The sequence below is a fragment of the Ambystoma mexicanum genome, chromosome 7q (assembly GCF_040938575.1).
Source record: "Ambystoma mexicanum isolate Mex_15411 chromosome 7q, UKY_AmexF1_1, whole genome shotgun sequence".
NCBI lineage: Eukaryota > Metazoa > Chordata > Amphibia > Caudata > Ambystomatidae > Ambystoma > Ambystoma mexicanum.
This window is the reverse complement of record NC_090941.1, coordinates 840565956-840580775: the sequence shown is the minus strand read 5'-3', so window position 1 is coordinate 840580775 and position 14820 is coordinate 840565956. Positions and strand designations below refer to the sequence as shown.

At 46.8% G+C, this 14820-nt stretch overlaps 1 protein-coding gene across 2 annotated transcripts in view; it reads left to right on the top strand.

Annotated features, from left to right (window-relative positions):
* The window catches only part of AMOTL1 (angiomotin like 1), a 1007056-nt gene that overhangs the window by 545490 nt on the left and 446746 nt on the right, over positions 1-14820 (top strand). For both annotated transcript variants that reach the window (XM_069639243.1, XM_069639245.1), the window contains one exon: positions 10605-10754. In XM_069639243.1, coding sequence (XP_069495344.1) covers positions 10605-10754 — 150 coding nt within the window. The remainder of the gene's footprint in view (positions 1-10604; positions 10755-14820) is intronic.

The window sequence follows — 14820 nt, the reverse complement described above, 5'->3', positions numbered from 1 at the left end:
CAAGACCGTCAGAGCACTATGTACATTTAGTAGCGCGATGGGAGCCACCGAGGGGGGAGATTGAACATATTTCATGCACATCGCTAATGACGGGAGCTGTTCCATTATGACTAACTTGATTGTTATGCTGTAACCAACATAAATAAAAGTTGTTAAAAAAAACAAGTAGATATGTTTTACCTTAACCATAATGGTTTCTGTTATGGGAAAAGTATGTTTTGTTAAGGACCAGGCGTCTTTTTGAAGGTACCAGTGGGAGAAGAAATGACATCCTTCTTGTAGATAAAATTGAGAGAATGTGGCACATGTGCCACGCTTAGCCATGTAGCAAATTTGAATCCCTGCACAAAGATACGCAGATGCACACACATGTATGCGAAGAACATGCTTACACCTTTCTACAGATAGAGGACAGGTTACATGTACATACTGTCAAAAACCTTTCCTTCACATTAGCTAAATGCAGAAACGCAAGGAAGCCAAGCAAACGTGGACCACAAGGAGCTACGGAGATATATAAGGAATTTATAGGATTCTACCACTACTAATCTCTAAAGAAGATATTAGAACCTATAGGGAAGCCATAGAATAACTGTAGTTAATTTGCATGAATTCATAGGCTTCAAAAAATGGAAGAAGAGATGCAGAGTCTGCAGCACAGAGACAGTGTTCGCAGCCAAGGACAAGGCCGGGTGCAAAATTCCTGATTCGGACGGCGAGGGCATTACGGCGTCGAAAGACTGCCGAGCGCAGGTCCCCGACCTCGGAAGGTTGTCCGGCAGGGCGGCTATGGGGAAGACCCCCGGCGACGCAAGCGCTACACCTACACACACTAAGCACACTAAGTCCAACCGAACCACGACGACGTCGACTTCTCGGAAAGAGGCACGGATAGAACGGTCTGACTCGGTGTCCTCTGGGCGCTCTCGATTGAGATCGACTCATGACGCAAGGCAATCATCCACTTGCCAAGAGTGCCTCGCTCCCTAGATTAACGGAAGTTCGATCGTCGGAAGACGAAGACGACTTCCACCCCCAGGCCGCGCTCCAAGAGACCGAGAGCGCAGTTAACACCAGTGAGGCCCCACGCTCGAAACAAGATACCTCTCCCGACCCTCGGCGCCAGGCGTCGAAAGTCTCTGGGGCCTCCAAGGGGCAGGGAAAACATTTTTCCACGCACGGGGAGGGAGGGAAACAGCGGAAAGCTCAGCCTTCCACTCCTGTAAGACCATCCTTCCACCCCAAGCAGACAGATAAACATAAATCTACTGGGACATCAACATCCAGCAAGGGTACCCTTGATAAGTCCTCTAAGTTGCCTACTAAAGTCATACCCTGTTCCAAAGAATGGTCCAGTGAAGACATAGACAGGGTCATGTCAAGGATGTCTTCCTTAGCGGATTTTTATGACAAAAACCCAGAACATTTCCTTTCATATGACCCTCAAGGGGCCACACCCTCAGGCTCCTCTGATCCCATCCCCCTAAGTAAAAAGGCCCGGGTCGAAAGACCTGACCCCTTCGAGGTGCAGCCTTACTCTACTCCATACTCTACTCCACACCCCAGATACCAAGGACAACCTTTCCCTGAAGGGGACCAGGAGTTTTCAATTATGGAGGAACGAACCGGGTCTGAATACTATGCGGAGGATGAGGACCTGGAGGAGGTAGAAGATGAGCAGGAAATTTACAGAGTAGATTCCCCGGTAGAGAGCGAAGCCCCAGTTACCGACTCGCCAGTTGATAACCAACCCCTCCTTAATGAAGTTCTTGCTCGCGCAGCAGAACATTTTCACATCGACACCCACGGTGTACAGGAGGAAAGGGACTTTGCAGAAGAGTTGGTGGGAGAGAGGAGGCCGGTCGCTCAGACCATCCCTATCCTTAAATCCATCCAACGTAGAATAGATCCATCCCTGGTGAATCCTAACCTCACCAGAGCCGTCAACCCCAGAGTCGAAAAACTTTTTCGGGCAGCCCAGTCTGACCCTCTTTATATAAGAGGTCATCTGAAACCAGACTCCCTAGTGGTTACCAACACTCGGAAGAGGGCTGGGACACCCTTATCGTCGTCAGAAGCTCCTCCCGACAAGGAGAGCAAAAGACTGTACGGGTTTGGCAGGAAGGTAGCCTCAACGTCCGCCTACCAAGCAAGGATTGCAAACTCCACCACCCTGTTGGCAAGTTACAACTGCCATCAATGGGAAGAGGTCGCGGCGCTCATAGCCTCTGCTCCTGAACCGTTAAAGGGCCAGTTGGCTCGGATCTCGGCAGAAGGGAGAGCCGTGTCTGGTTGCATATTAAAAGCAACTTTTGACGCTGCAGACAACGCAGGAAGATTGATAGCAGAAGGAACTGTTATCAAGAGACATGCGTGGTTACGGCAGTCGGGGTTCAAAACAGAAACACAGGCTTCATTAATAGACAAGCCGGTGGAACCAGATCTATTGTTTGGGAAAGCGGTCGAAGACGCACTTAAAAATGCCAAGGACGAGTACGAGACTCTCAAATCCCTTGGCCAGCTTACCAACAAACCCCCGAACCAGAGGGGGAACAGTAATTTTCGTCGCCCACGCGGCCAAAATTCACAAAGAGGCAACTATGCCCAAGGACAGGGTACACAATGGAACAACAACCAGCAGTCTACCCAAAGTTACAGCAAAGGTAACAAGAGAGGTCGTGGAAGAGGCAGAGGCAGCCCCAACAAGGGAGGTGGCACGCCTCCGCCTAAGCAGTGACGCTCAGTTCAGGGTCCCTTCTCACGCAACCCCAGTAGGGGGACGCATTTCCAACTTCACCCAGGCTTGGGAAGGGATCACCTCAGACAGATGGGTGCTGTCAACAGTGTCCACAGGATATTGTATAGAATTACTGCAGCGTCCCCGGAACCACCCTCCACGACAAAGAATACACTCCTTAGAACATCAGAAGATCCTTCTCGAGGAGATCGCCATTCTGCTAGAAAAGGACGCGATAGAACTCGTCCCAGGACACCAGGTAAACAAGGGTATCTATTCAACTTACTTCCTTGTGCCAAAGAAAGATTTGACAATGCGTCCAGTATTGGACCTACGGCCTGCCAACAAGTATGTCAAGCCCCAAAAATTCCGTATGACCACGCTACAAGAGGTAATCCCCCTCCTAAAAAGAGGGGACTACATGGCAACCTTGGATATGAAAGATGCTTATTTTCATATTTCCATGCTCCCGGCGCACAAAAAATACTTGCGCTTCAAAGTGGACAGTCGCCACTACCAATTCAAGGTACTGCCCTTCGGGATAGCTTCAGCACCAAGGGTATTCACCAAGGTACTGGCGGTGGCGGCTGCACACCTACGCAGGGAGGCAATCCCAGTGTACCCTTATCTGGACGACTGGCTCATAACGGGGGAAACCCCAAGAATTTGCATGTCAAACATTCAGAGGACTATCGACCTCCTCCACGAGTTAGGCTTCTCTATCAACGAGAAGAAGTCAAGTCTGGTGCCAAGCACCTCAAAACAGTTCCTAGGAGCAATCCTAGATACTCAGAAAGGGTTGACCTTCCCCTCGGAAGAGAGAATTCGGAATATACTACTGCAAATTCCACATTATCAGTCAGGTCAACAAATAACGGTACGCAAAGCAATGCGGTTACTGGGCATGATGGCGTCATGCATTTACCTGGTCCCCCAAGCGCGTCTGCGCATGCGTCCCATGCAGGAATGGTTAGCGAAACAGTGGTCTCAGGCAAGTGGTCAGTGGGACGATCTAGTGGTCGTTTCGCCAACACTCGTACAGAGCTTACACTGGTGGACAAAAGAGAATCTCGCAAGGGGAAAACCCTTTTACGATCCCGAAGTACAAGCAGTGGTAACTACAGATGCTTGCCTGACTGGGTGGGGAGCTCACCATCTCCACCACACAGCTCAGGGTCTCTGGTCTCACTCAGTAGCCAAGAACCACATCAACCTGCTAGAGCTTCTGGCAGCATTCCGAGCGCTTCGGGCGTTCGAGCCCCATCTACTAAACTTGTCGGTGCAGATCCGGACGGACAGCACGACAGCCATGTTCTATCTGAACAAACAAGGAGGGACTCGTTCGCCAAATCTGTCCAAGCTTGCCCAGAAAATCTGGATATGGGCACTCAGACGGAACATCTTCCTATTAGCACAACATGTTCCAGGGGAGCTCAATTCCCTAGCGGATGCCCTAAGCAGAGACTCCCTTCCAGAAGAACACGAATGGGTCCTTCACAGAGAGATCGTAGAAGATCTCTTCTCTCAGTGGGGTTTCCCCACTATAGACCTATTCGCCACAAGCGAAAACAAACAATGCCCAGGATTTGCATCCAGGTTCCCCCAGCCAGACTCCCAAGGGAACGCCCTGTGGATGAACTGGTCAGGGATGTTTGCGTACGCTTTTCCACCAACTCCTCATCAGAAAGGTGGTGTACAAGATGAAAAAGGAATCGATGACGCTCATCCTAGTTGCTCCCATGTGGGCGAGACAACCATGGTTTCCACACCTACGCAGGATGGCGCTGTGCGAGCCCATCAAACTGCCAGCCTGGTACAACCTACTGTCCCAGCAACAAGGTCTAACAGTGCACCAGGAACCCAACTCAATGAACCTGGCAGCATGGCTCCTGAGGTCATAGAGTTTGGGCATCTCAATTTACCACAGAGGTGTATGGACATCCTAAAAGAATCCAGGAAACCAAACACAAGGCACTGTTACTTTGACAAGTGGAAAAGATTCGTTATTTGGTGCCAGAATTAACAAATCAACCCAGTTGATTGCACTCCTTCCAACGTGGTAACATACATGCTCCACCTGCTGGACGCAGGGTTGGTTTTTAACTCTCTGAAAGTACACCTGGCAGCCCTCTCGGCTTACACCACATCCCATAACAAAGTATCGTGGTGGAAAGTACCAGTAGTTAAAGCCTTCATGGAAGGAGTAAAGAGACTTCACCCTCCTATTTCGAACCCACCGCCAGGATGGGACCTCAATGTGGTGCTAGCTAAGCTCATGGGCCCCCCTTTCGAACCCATGCATAAAAGTAGTCTCAAACACCTGACTTATAAAACGGCCTTCTTAGTAGCCATTACCTCCATAAGAAGGGTCAGTGAAATTCAGGCTCTGTCAGTGCAGGATCCTTTCTTTATTATCCACAAAGACAAACTGGTTTTACGCACACACCCTAGGTTTTCACCTAAATTCATATCTAAATTCCATGTAAACCAGTCCATCGAGCTTCCGCCTTTCTTCCAGAACCCGCAAAGCTCGGCTGAGGTGAAACTACACACCCTTGATGTGCGTAGGGCGGTCCTCTACTATGTAAATAAGACCAGACCGCTAAGAAAAACAGATCAACTGTTTGTCTCCGTAGCTACAGGCAGAGAGGGGGATCGCGTCTCGAAAGGCGCGATCTCGAAGTGGATTATCAACTGTATACAGCTGTGTTACTCTCTTTCTGGAAAAACTCTGCCTTTTACGCCAAGGGCCCATTCTACTAGAGGCATTGGTGCCACTCTGGCTTTCATTGCAAATGTTCCCCTCGACACCATTTGCAAAGCAGCTACTTGGAGCTCTATTCACACTTTTACTCAGCATTACTGCATTGACACTCATTCCAAGACAGATACACAAGTGGGACAAGCGGTTCTAAGACACCTGTTTGCTCATGACCCTTCCCACATCCCACCTCCTTCTTCGGGTACTGCTTGCTAATCTATGCACAGCATGTGATCTAAGCAGATTCCACAAGCCTCAGAAGGGATACATTACTCACCGTAATCGTATTTCTGATGCTTGTATCTGCTTAGATTCACATGCGACCCACCCTTCCTCCCCTCCGAGAGAAGGCGCATGATTGCTTGTCTTACCTTTCTGTCTATCTGCTTGGATTATCTGTACTCGCGCTACTCCTCATGCTTCCTCATGTCAGGAAAAAAAAATACAATCTGAGGATCCCAGACGCGTGAGGGATCTTGGGTACAGTGGACGTCACACTAGGGATAGTATTACTGGCACGCCTGTGTCGACGCCCATTTTTGAGTTTCGAAAAACAAACTGTAATACTCCGCAGCTTCCACTAGATGTCGGCCTATGCACAGCATGTGAATCTAAGCAGATACAAGCATCAGAAATACGATTACGGTGAGTAATGTATCCCATATTTATTTCACTGCCACGGTAGTGGCCGTGTAGTTATGGTTAAGTTGCTAGACCCATAGGAAGAGCACGTTTTGGGCGGCTTATAACTTCACTCCCCTTGGACGAATCCACACCAAACTTTGCAAAAAAAGTATATGGCCCACTTTGAATTTTCTTGCAAAGTTTGGTGAGGTTTGGTCCGGGTGGGGGGGGTTGAGGGGGGGTGGGAGGGAGTTATAGAGGGGGTCCCAAAATTTCTTTTTTTCCCATAGACTGAATGGGGAAAAAACTTTGCTCACGCCTACAGCCCAAACCGCTGGACGGATTTTCACCAAATTTTGCTGCAGGAGCAGCGGCTTGGTCCCAAAAGCGTGCTTTTGTAAATTTGGTGAAAATCCGTCTGGTATTTTTTTAAAAATGACCAAAAAGTAGGTCACTAAAAATTAGTGATGGCTATGTCCGCTCCGCGGACACACTTCCTGTTCGATCCGCGGACAGGACACCGATTGGTTGATCGGCGTGCGTCATGTCCGCGGACATGCAACGTGTCCGCTGATTGGCTGGGATGATGCATGAGGTGCGTCGGATTGTTTCGATACGCCCGCCATCTTGGATCTGTGTTCGGTGTCCATGGATATCGCAGTAAAAACATATTAAAAAACACAAAATTGCACTTGTCAAACTTATCAAATAATCTCTGGGGAGGTGAGGGGTGATGAAGATGGGATGGGATATGGCTGCAAGAAGCAAAAAACTGGTGTTTTTTTGTCGCGAAAGTCCAAACAGTTAGGATGTTTGTGAACAGTCCTGTGCAGGAACGGAAGAAGTGGTGGTTGATTCCATCTTCACCTCCACACAAAGCACTTGAGAAGAGACCTGACGGGACTCGCAGCATTTTGTCACACGGTAGATTTGGAGGTGTTCCACAATATGTGCCTAAAGTACAGGCCAAAGAGATTGCATTTCGGCATTCAAGGGATGGAGATGTATAATCATGGAATTGTGTGCAATAATGTAAGACATGATAACGTTATACAATTCCAAAACTGCACTAAGGAACATGTAAATTCAGTTTCTGAAAAAGCGTTGGTGCGAACGGAGTCTGCGTTACGGTCCGAGTTACGCCAAGAGAATGGAAATGGTGAATATAATGTAAGTTTGATTTTCAATGATTTTATACCCGAACGAGCATCAACTTATCATTATCTGACCCTTATTTCTGGGTTACATTCTACTTGTTTGTTCTGTGTGGCATATTGCAATGAATGTGTGTAATGTTCTTTCTACCGCCCACATGGGCAGGCCAGCAATGAGATGCATGTAGACCACTACTCGGTTCTCCCAGGTTCAACGATAATATTTCATTAAAATGCCTTCTATGAGCACCCCGAATTGTAGCGTCAGCTTCTGTATCCCGTTTAGAGTTGATCATACTACATAGCAATGTCCTCGGAAGCAAATTGTGTACTACTTTCCACGTTGTTTTCTCTCTGTTAACATTGTTTCATGTCTGTGCTAATTGTTACTTTAAACTCTATGCCGAATTAATAAGTCGATAGATAAATTGTAATAAAGAACGGCTAGTGAGACACATTTCTATGATGTTTTTGAAGCCGGTACATCCTGCCATTCTGCAATTGTCATAGATTCCAGATGCCAACTGACGGGTTCTTCAACCGGCAGCTGCAGATACTTGTGAACAACTGGATATATTTGATTCTTTTTTGGGACGATCGCCAAGGGCCCATATGCCCTTACGCTGTACTAGCGATTAGGAGCACCATAACATCCTTTACGGTGGTCTAACCCCAAGTTGATGCACAAGCCCTGGAATTCACTGTGCGACCCAAGCGTTTCTTTTACCCAAAACGAACACCTTGTGTACGCAAAAAGAACAACGCGTGACTCACAATAAACATTTTCAGATCGCGAGCGAAGAAACACATTTCCAATTTGATTGAATATGGCAATAGTCGGATGTTCTCTGGGCGTTTATTGTGAAATAAAAATACTTTACAAATTGTACAGTCTTGTTGTTTCCTTTTAAAGTACAGTGTAATATTCCGAGTTGTGACGTGCTGTGTTGTGAGACGATGTGTGTTGATTTTCGGGTTCTGCGTCCCGTCACGTAGGTGATGACTGGGTGCGTTTGGCTATGCTGCCCAGGACATCACCGAGAAAGGTGGAGAATATCACTAGGTTTGGTAATGTGAGGCTCAGGGGCGGGGCATATGATTTAGTGCCGCTTGGGCAGTTCACATTAGGTCGATGCAGCAACGGATAAGATTAGCACAAGATGGCCGCGTCCTGCTGCTAGATTTCACATGTGTACAAAAGAGGAAAACTTAAGTGGTTAAGTTGGACTAATAAAAACCTATGAAATTCAAAGAAAAAACTTTGTTAAAGGGACGTTATGGTTTCAAGTAAAAGCGAAAACCCCCAGAAATTCGCCAGTTATGGTAAGCTAAACCACCATAACTCGCGCCACCACCGTGTACTGCTGAGACTAACACCCAGGACATCAAAGATGACATCACAAATCTCAAATTCTTGAACACGGTTTCCTTGGAAGCTAAGGTCATGATTATATTAGCGTGAGAGGCAGGAATCCTTGTAGGCTGAGACTGGGTGCTTACAGGAGTTAATTTACATAATCTGGCCTTTGACTAGCCTTCTCACCCTGGTCTGATAACTTCTGGGTTGCTGTTGCTTTGTGTGTTTAACGGGTTGCTACCTGCTGTCTTATGGCTTCTTCAATAGCATTGTAGGCATTTAAAGCAAAACATCATAATCAAACTTCAAGATAATATAACATGACCTAGCCAGCTAGTTCATAAGGAAACTGGCATTGTATTCCCTGCACCTCCCCCAAAAGGAGTGAATAAGTACATACTGTAGCACTTATATAAATTCTAGTTAGATTTTGGGAAAAGAACACTTCCATCCCAGCATAACAAGACATTACAAACGTGTTTCTGCAGCTTACAACATGAGATGGCATGGCATAGCATAGCATAACAGTGTAGCATACCAAACCTAATTCAGTGTAGCACTTCAAAACAGTGCTGGGCATAGATACAAGAGCTTAGTACAGGCACATAGCAAAGCCTCATGCACACACAGGTGCACACTTTGTTCCAGGCTCACTTTCTGCTGCTCATGGGCTGACTGATTTCTTTGTCCTTTATTCTAATAAAGGGCAGTCGGGGACTAAATCCGCCTCACACTTAAGGTTGGCAATCCAAGAGCAGTGCAAGGATATGTGGCATGTGGTGCTAGCATTCCCTATTCTAGAAACTCAGACTGGAATACTTTGTAAATCAAATCCAGTTTGGTTCTTTGTGCATTCTTCTCTCCTGGAGAAATTGACATTCTTTCAAGCATAATACCTTAGCCTGATCACTCATTTTAGCTGTGTAAACCAACAATTCAAATCTTTCCATTTGCCTACATTATGTGTTCTATGTGTGAATTACTTTCATTGATAAACCAGAATTTACATTTTAAAGTTTGAAAGTGCCTCTTCTGTTTGAAAGTTTGAAAGTGCCTCTTCTGTTTTTCTTTCAACTAGAAATACATTCTAATACTGTTGAGCTGTTTTCAGGCATCCATTTGTGGGGCTATTAACTTGTCCGATGATGTAGCTCATCCGGTCCTGAGTTTATTCTTTGGGTCCTGGTACTTGTAGTGTTGGCTTTTTCACTGTTAATGCAAAGAAATAAAAAGGACTGGATGGTCTTCCCCACCTGACATGCGATCAGTTGAAGGCTATGCAGATTCACCTCAGAAGCCTCCATCGTCTGAATGGTGACAGTCTTTTATCTCAATCTCATTAAAACAAGAGAAACCATCTGGCTGCGGAATCAGGCAGCTGGCCCTTTAACTTGTAGACTATGCAAAAACCCTGAGTCAATAGAAAATCTGCATCACCTGATAATGGTCTGTCCAGCTTTATTGCCACAAAGGAAAATTTTCATGATTCCCATATTACAAAATACGGATACAGATCAAAAGATCTATGGTGGAAAATGCTGTAATCAGGAGAAAAAACGGCAAAAACTTTGGCTGTGGTCAAATTTTCCATTGCCATACAGAAGCAGCTGTCAGTGCTTGAAGATCTGTGAACTTTGTCTTAACAGAAAAGGCAAAACTTGGAAAATTGTTCTTAAATTGATAAATGTGATAAAAGGTTGTTGATTGTATAACCATATACATCATAAATAAAACAATACTGCACAATCGAAAGAAAAAAAAATTAATAGTCTTTTATCACTTATGTGCTTGTTCCAGCCACGCTGGTGATGATTTATCTCTAATGCACTATTCAAAGAGCCATGGCTTTTTTTTTTTTTTTATTACATGGGACTGCACCCTCAGTCCACAACTTTGATGCGTTTTGAGTCTGCAAATTCTACCCCTTTGATATGTTCGCTTTTGCTCATAAGTCATGTTTGTGCATTTCAGGACCTCCACTTGTTTGTCTCAGCCGCAGTAGCCCTGTCCAGTGTCCCGAAGACCTTGGCTATGCTTACCAGGGCCACCGTTTATACATCCATGAGAACGAGGGTGCATCAGTGAGTGCGGAGAGTATTGGTGGGACAGAAGAAGCAACTGGTAATGTGGTGAAGTTATTGTATGTTCACTGGTGCAGAAATGCATAGGTCATTGTTAAGTTAATCACTTTGCTGCACATCTTACAGGGAGAAGACACATGGAGAGTTCTGTGACATTCTGCTTTTTTTCTGAATGTGAGTTTTACTCTTGATGCAAATATTCGTAGGCCGTGTATCCATAGATGGACCCTTTTGATTCTGAAGCAGCTCCCTCCTTTCAAATAGCAGTGCACTTGTTGGGTCTGGTTTTGTAGTGATTGTATGAATGCCCATTGGGCTAAAGTGCTGTTTTCTTTGTATATATTGTTTGGAGTTTTCTTGTCTACTCGTTCGTCGGAAAATGCCTACAAATGAGAAGAGCTCTTCGCCTGCAATCATTAGGGTGATTTGTAGATTGATGTCTCAGGACTTTTGTTCAATCAACAGCTTAGCTGCAACATTCCTGACCACTCTGAGATGGGGATTTGGCATTGTGGTGAGCCAAGGTAGAGGAACTTCCCAGTTTAGAGGGGAGGGGGTTGCTTTTCTAACCCTCTAATACAGTGCTGTTCACTGGGGTATGAAAGGGACTGTGTGCCGAGGATATAGGGCTGTGAAACCTTTGTAGATCTGGTATCAATCCACCTCCTACATAGTGTTTTTATTTATGAACTTTCATTTATTGAGTTAACATAATACAATACCAGTAAACATTATACAACCTTTACACTAGAGTTATGTGTTCTTACACCCAACATGCGCGCTATTGTTTGGTCGATACATGTAATTGATCATGATATAGGGAAATAAACATTCCCACAGTTATAATGGCTCCTCAACCCGTTGATCTCAGATCAACTCTTCCCCCCAGACAAGTATTGAGTTGCATTAACCCACTGATCCAGAGACCCCCGATCCTGGGAAGCAAGAGTGTTCCATCCTGCTTACACCAGAAATGCATTATTTCATATTCGGAGGGCTTGGGGGTTGCTCCGAGATCTGAAGGAGTTTGCAGTAAATCCCATGTCTCATGCCAGACACTATAGAAACCATCACCGCCTACTTAAAGTAAGTTTAATATGACAACCCCTGCAAATGTCATGAAAGTTGTATCCATCGCATCTTTTAGTTTGGTGAACAGCATTTTTTCATTTCAACATGTGGCTGGGAAAGTGTTGTGTAACTCAAATATAACTTTACAAGCCATATTTGTTAGCGTCGTTCCCAAAACACTGTTTGACACCATGTACGAGTAATTGGGCCCAAATGGTCTGCCTATTTGCCTTCTGATTTTTCAGAGAGCACATACTCGATGGTCCTCGGCTTTGCTCTTCGGTTGTTACAAAAAGGCTTATCTGAAGAAATCACTTTGTAGACTTATGCAATGGTAGGTCTTAAAAAGCCTGTAGCAACCTCCTGCAGGCTGTACAGCAGTATTTGCGACCTGCTTCCACCCCCATACCACCAGAAAAAGAAATCCGGAACAGGTTAGGTTTAATCCCAAAATGTGATCTTTCGAAGGGATTGTGTCCTCCGACGTATTCCTTATCTTACATCTCCAGCTTGCTGGCCCCGGAATATTTTTTTCAGTAGAGGGCACTGTGTGTCGATGCCCCTCGAGCCGATGTCCCTCGACAGCCTCCGTATCGGCGCCGACGTCATCATGTGTATAAATAGACTTGCGCAGCGTCTGTTGCTCAGTTCTGTTTTTCCGCGCTTCGTGGGCCTCGGAATCGCGTTGCTCAGTTAGTTAGTCAGAGAATATATTCTTCATTATTCCTCGAGAATACCAACTCTTAATCGATGGCTTCCTCATCCGAACTGACGACTCCACGGTCCGGCTTCAAAAAATGTCGAGACTGTGGAAAGAAAATGTCGTTGACAGATCCTCACAGGATCTGTTTGTGGTGCCTGGGATCGGAGCACCAATGTTCGGAGTGCGAGGACTTATGTCCATGACCGCGAAAGCCTTGAAGGAGCGTAAGGGGAAGCTTGAGAGAGGTAAGACAGTTAAAACTCCTTCGAAAAATTTTCCTCGGCAGAGTCGAGACATTCGTCTCCTCGCCGACACAGGAAACATTCTCGGTCTAGGTCTCGAAGCAGTTCCCACCACTGTTCGAGATCCAAGCCTTCAAGTAAGAGACGTCGAAGATCCCCTTCCTCGTCGTCTTCTTCTGTTTCTCCAGAAAGTTTTACCTGCCCCACAAAACATAGCTCTGAGGCTGAGTGGGAGGAATTCCGTAAAAGGATGCTTAGCGTCTTCGAGAAAGCGGCCTCAACCCCCTCGAAGATAGCTGAGGGTGATACCCTGGGTGAAAGACCCGAAAAATCTAAACGCCGCGAGTCGTTGGACCCGGCGAAAGAAACTACTCGAGAGCGTCATGAACCCTCGAGCAAAGGCACTGTGCCATCGACGCCATCATCGAAGGTCCCTTCGACGCATAAATCTGCGTCATCAACGCCATTGTCGAAGGGCTCATCGACGCATAGGTCGATCGAATCGACGCCGTCTTCGACGCCGAAAAAGAGCAAACTGTCACGCTCACCTGATTCCCACGGAGGCGCTGGTCTGGCTTCGAGTGCTGATGAAGCGCAGGACTCTGAAGATGGCCTCACTGGTTCGCAGGAATATTCCCCTGTGTGTGAAAAGGGAGTATTACCTACTGACGGAACAATGCTCAAGTCTCCCACTCCCTTCCAACCCTCCACGATACCCTTCCTTGATTCCCCATGAAGTCTCACCTTAGGGTCTGGAAGGATGAGTTCTCCATCCTGCTTCTGATGCAGGGGCGCGTTGAAACCCAGTTACTTCACTGGATTGGGGTTTGATGGGAGTTCAAATAAGCTTGACTATTCAGGTAAGGCGCTGTAAGAGTTCTGTAGCAAGTTCAAAAGTTCAAGCTTAATAAAAATGTTCTTTGTCTTATTGCAGCAAGCGCTAACGCTTATGTCTTTTTCCCCTTAGGGGCCGGGGTTCGGAATGCCGGAGATATGGCGCCGACCCGAAGTGAAAAGTGCAGTTCCAGTAAATGACAAGTAAGTTCTGGATGAGCGTTCGGGTAATGTCTTTGCATTCGCTCATTCAATGTCTTTGTCTTTTTTCCCCATAGGGGCCGGGGTCCGGAATGCCAGGATGCGGCAGGACCCGAAATGAAATGGGAATGACCCAACAGGTAAGTCTTAGAAGGAAACTGAGCTTTTCCTATTCCCTTCCTTCTCTCACCTTGTGTTCTTGTCTTTTTCTCTCTAGGCTCTGGGAAGTGGCTGCGGATCCGGACGATCGCTGCTGAAGATGGAAATGCCCTGGAAAGATGAAATGCAGCGCTGCAGCGATCGAAGCGAAATGCTTTTAAAATGATGTCTTCCCTTTCAGGATCGTCGGTGTGAAGTCTCTGTGATGCTGCTTTAGCAGGTAAGGTCTTCTTTCTCTCCAATTCTCTCTTAGCAGGTGACCCAGGATGCTGACAGGAGTGGCTGAAGTCCAGATGCAGGAGCTGACACGGTGAGCGTCCAGCTGCGAGGAGCATAACAACGCGAAGCGTGAGTTGCTGATCGGGCGTGGTTTAAATAGCTTTGGAAGAAGTTCCAGGTATCCTTCCACCGATCAGGTATGTATCCTTCCCCGACCACACCGAGGGGAAAGTAGTTCCACAGCTAAGGTAGTTCCATTCAGGCCTCAAGAGGGCCTGGATGTAGCAGCATGGTCTGCATCAGGTAAGTGCACCTTAAAACACTTGAACACATGTCTAGCTTCATGAGCCTGGCGCCTAAGGCGCCAGGACAGGGGTCCAACATGAGCCTGGCGCCTAAGGCGCCAGGACTGTGTCCAAAGAGCCACAGCTTGGGCCCGCTGGCACTTCCCTGGGGGAAATGATGCCTGCCTCTGGGGTTGCTGGGTCGAACCTGGCTCCTTGGAGGCAGGCATCATGACAGTACCCCCCCCCCTCAAGGCCCCTCCCAAGGTTGTTCCCTCCGGGGGTCTTGGCTTGTTCGGAAATCTCCGGTGGAACCTTTGTATTAATCGAGGTGCGTGAACATGGTTACTAGGCTCCCACGATCTCTCCTGAGGTCCATATCCCTTCCAGTCA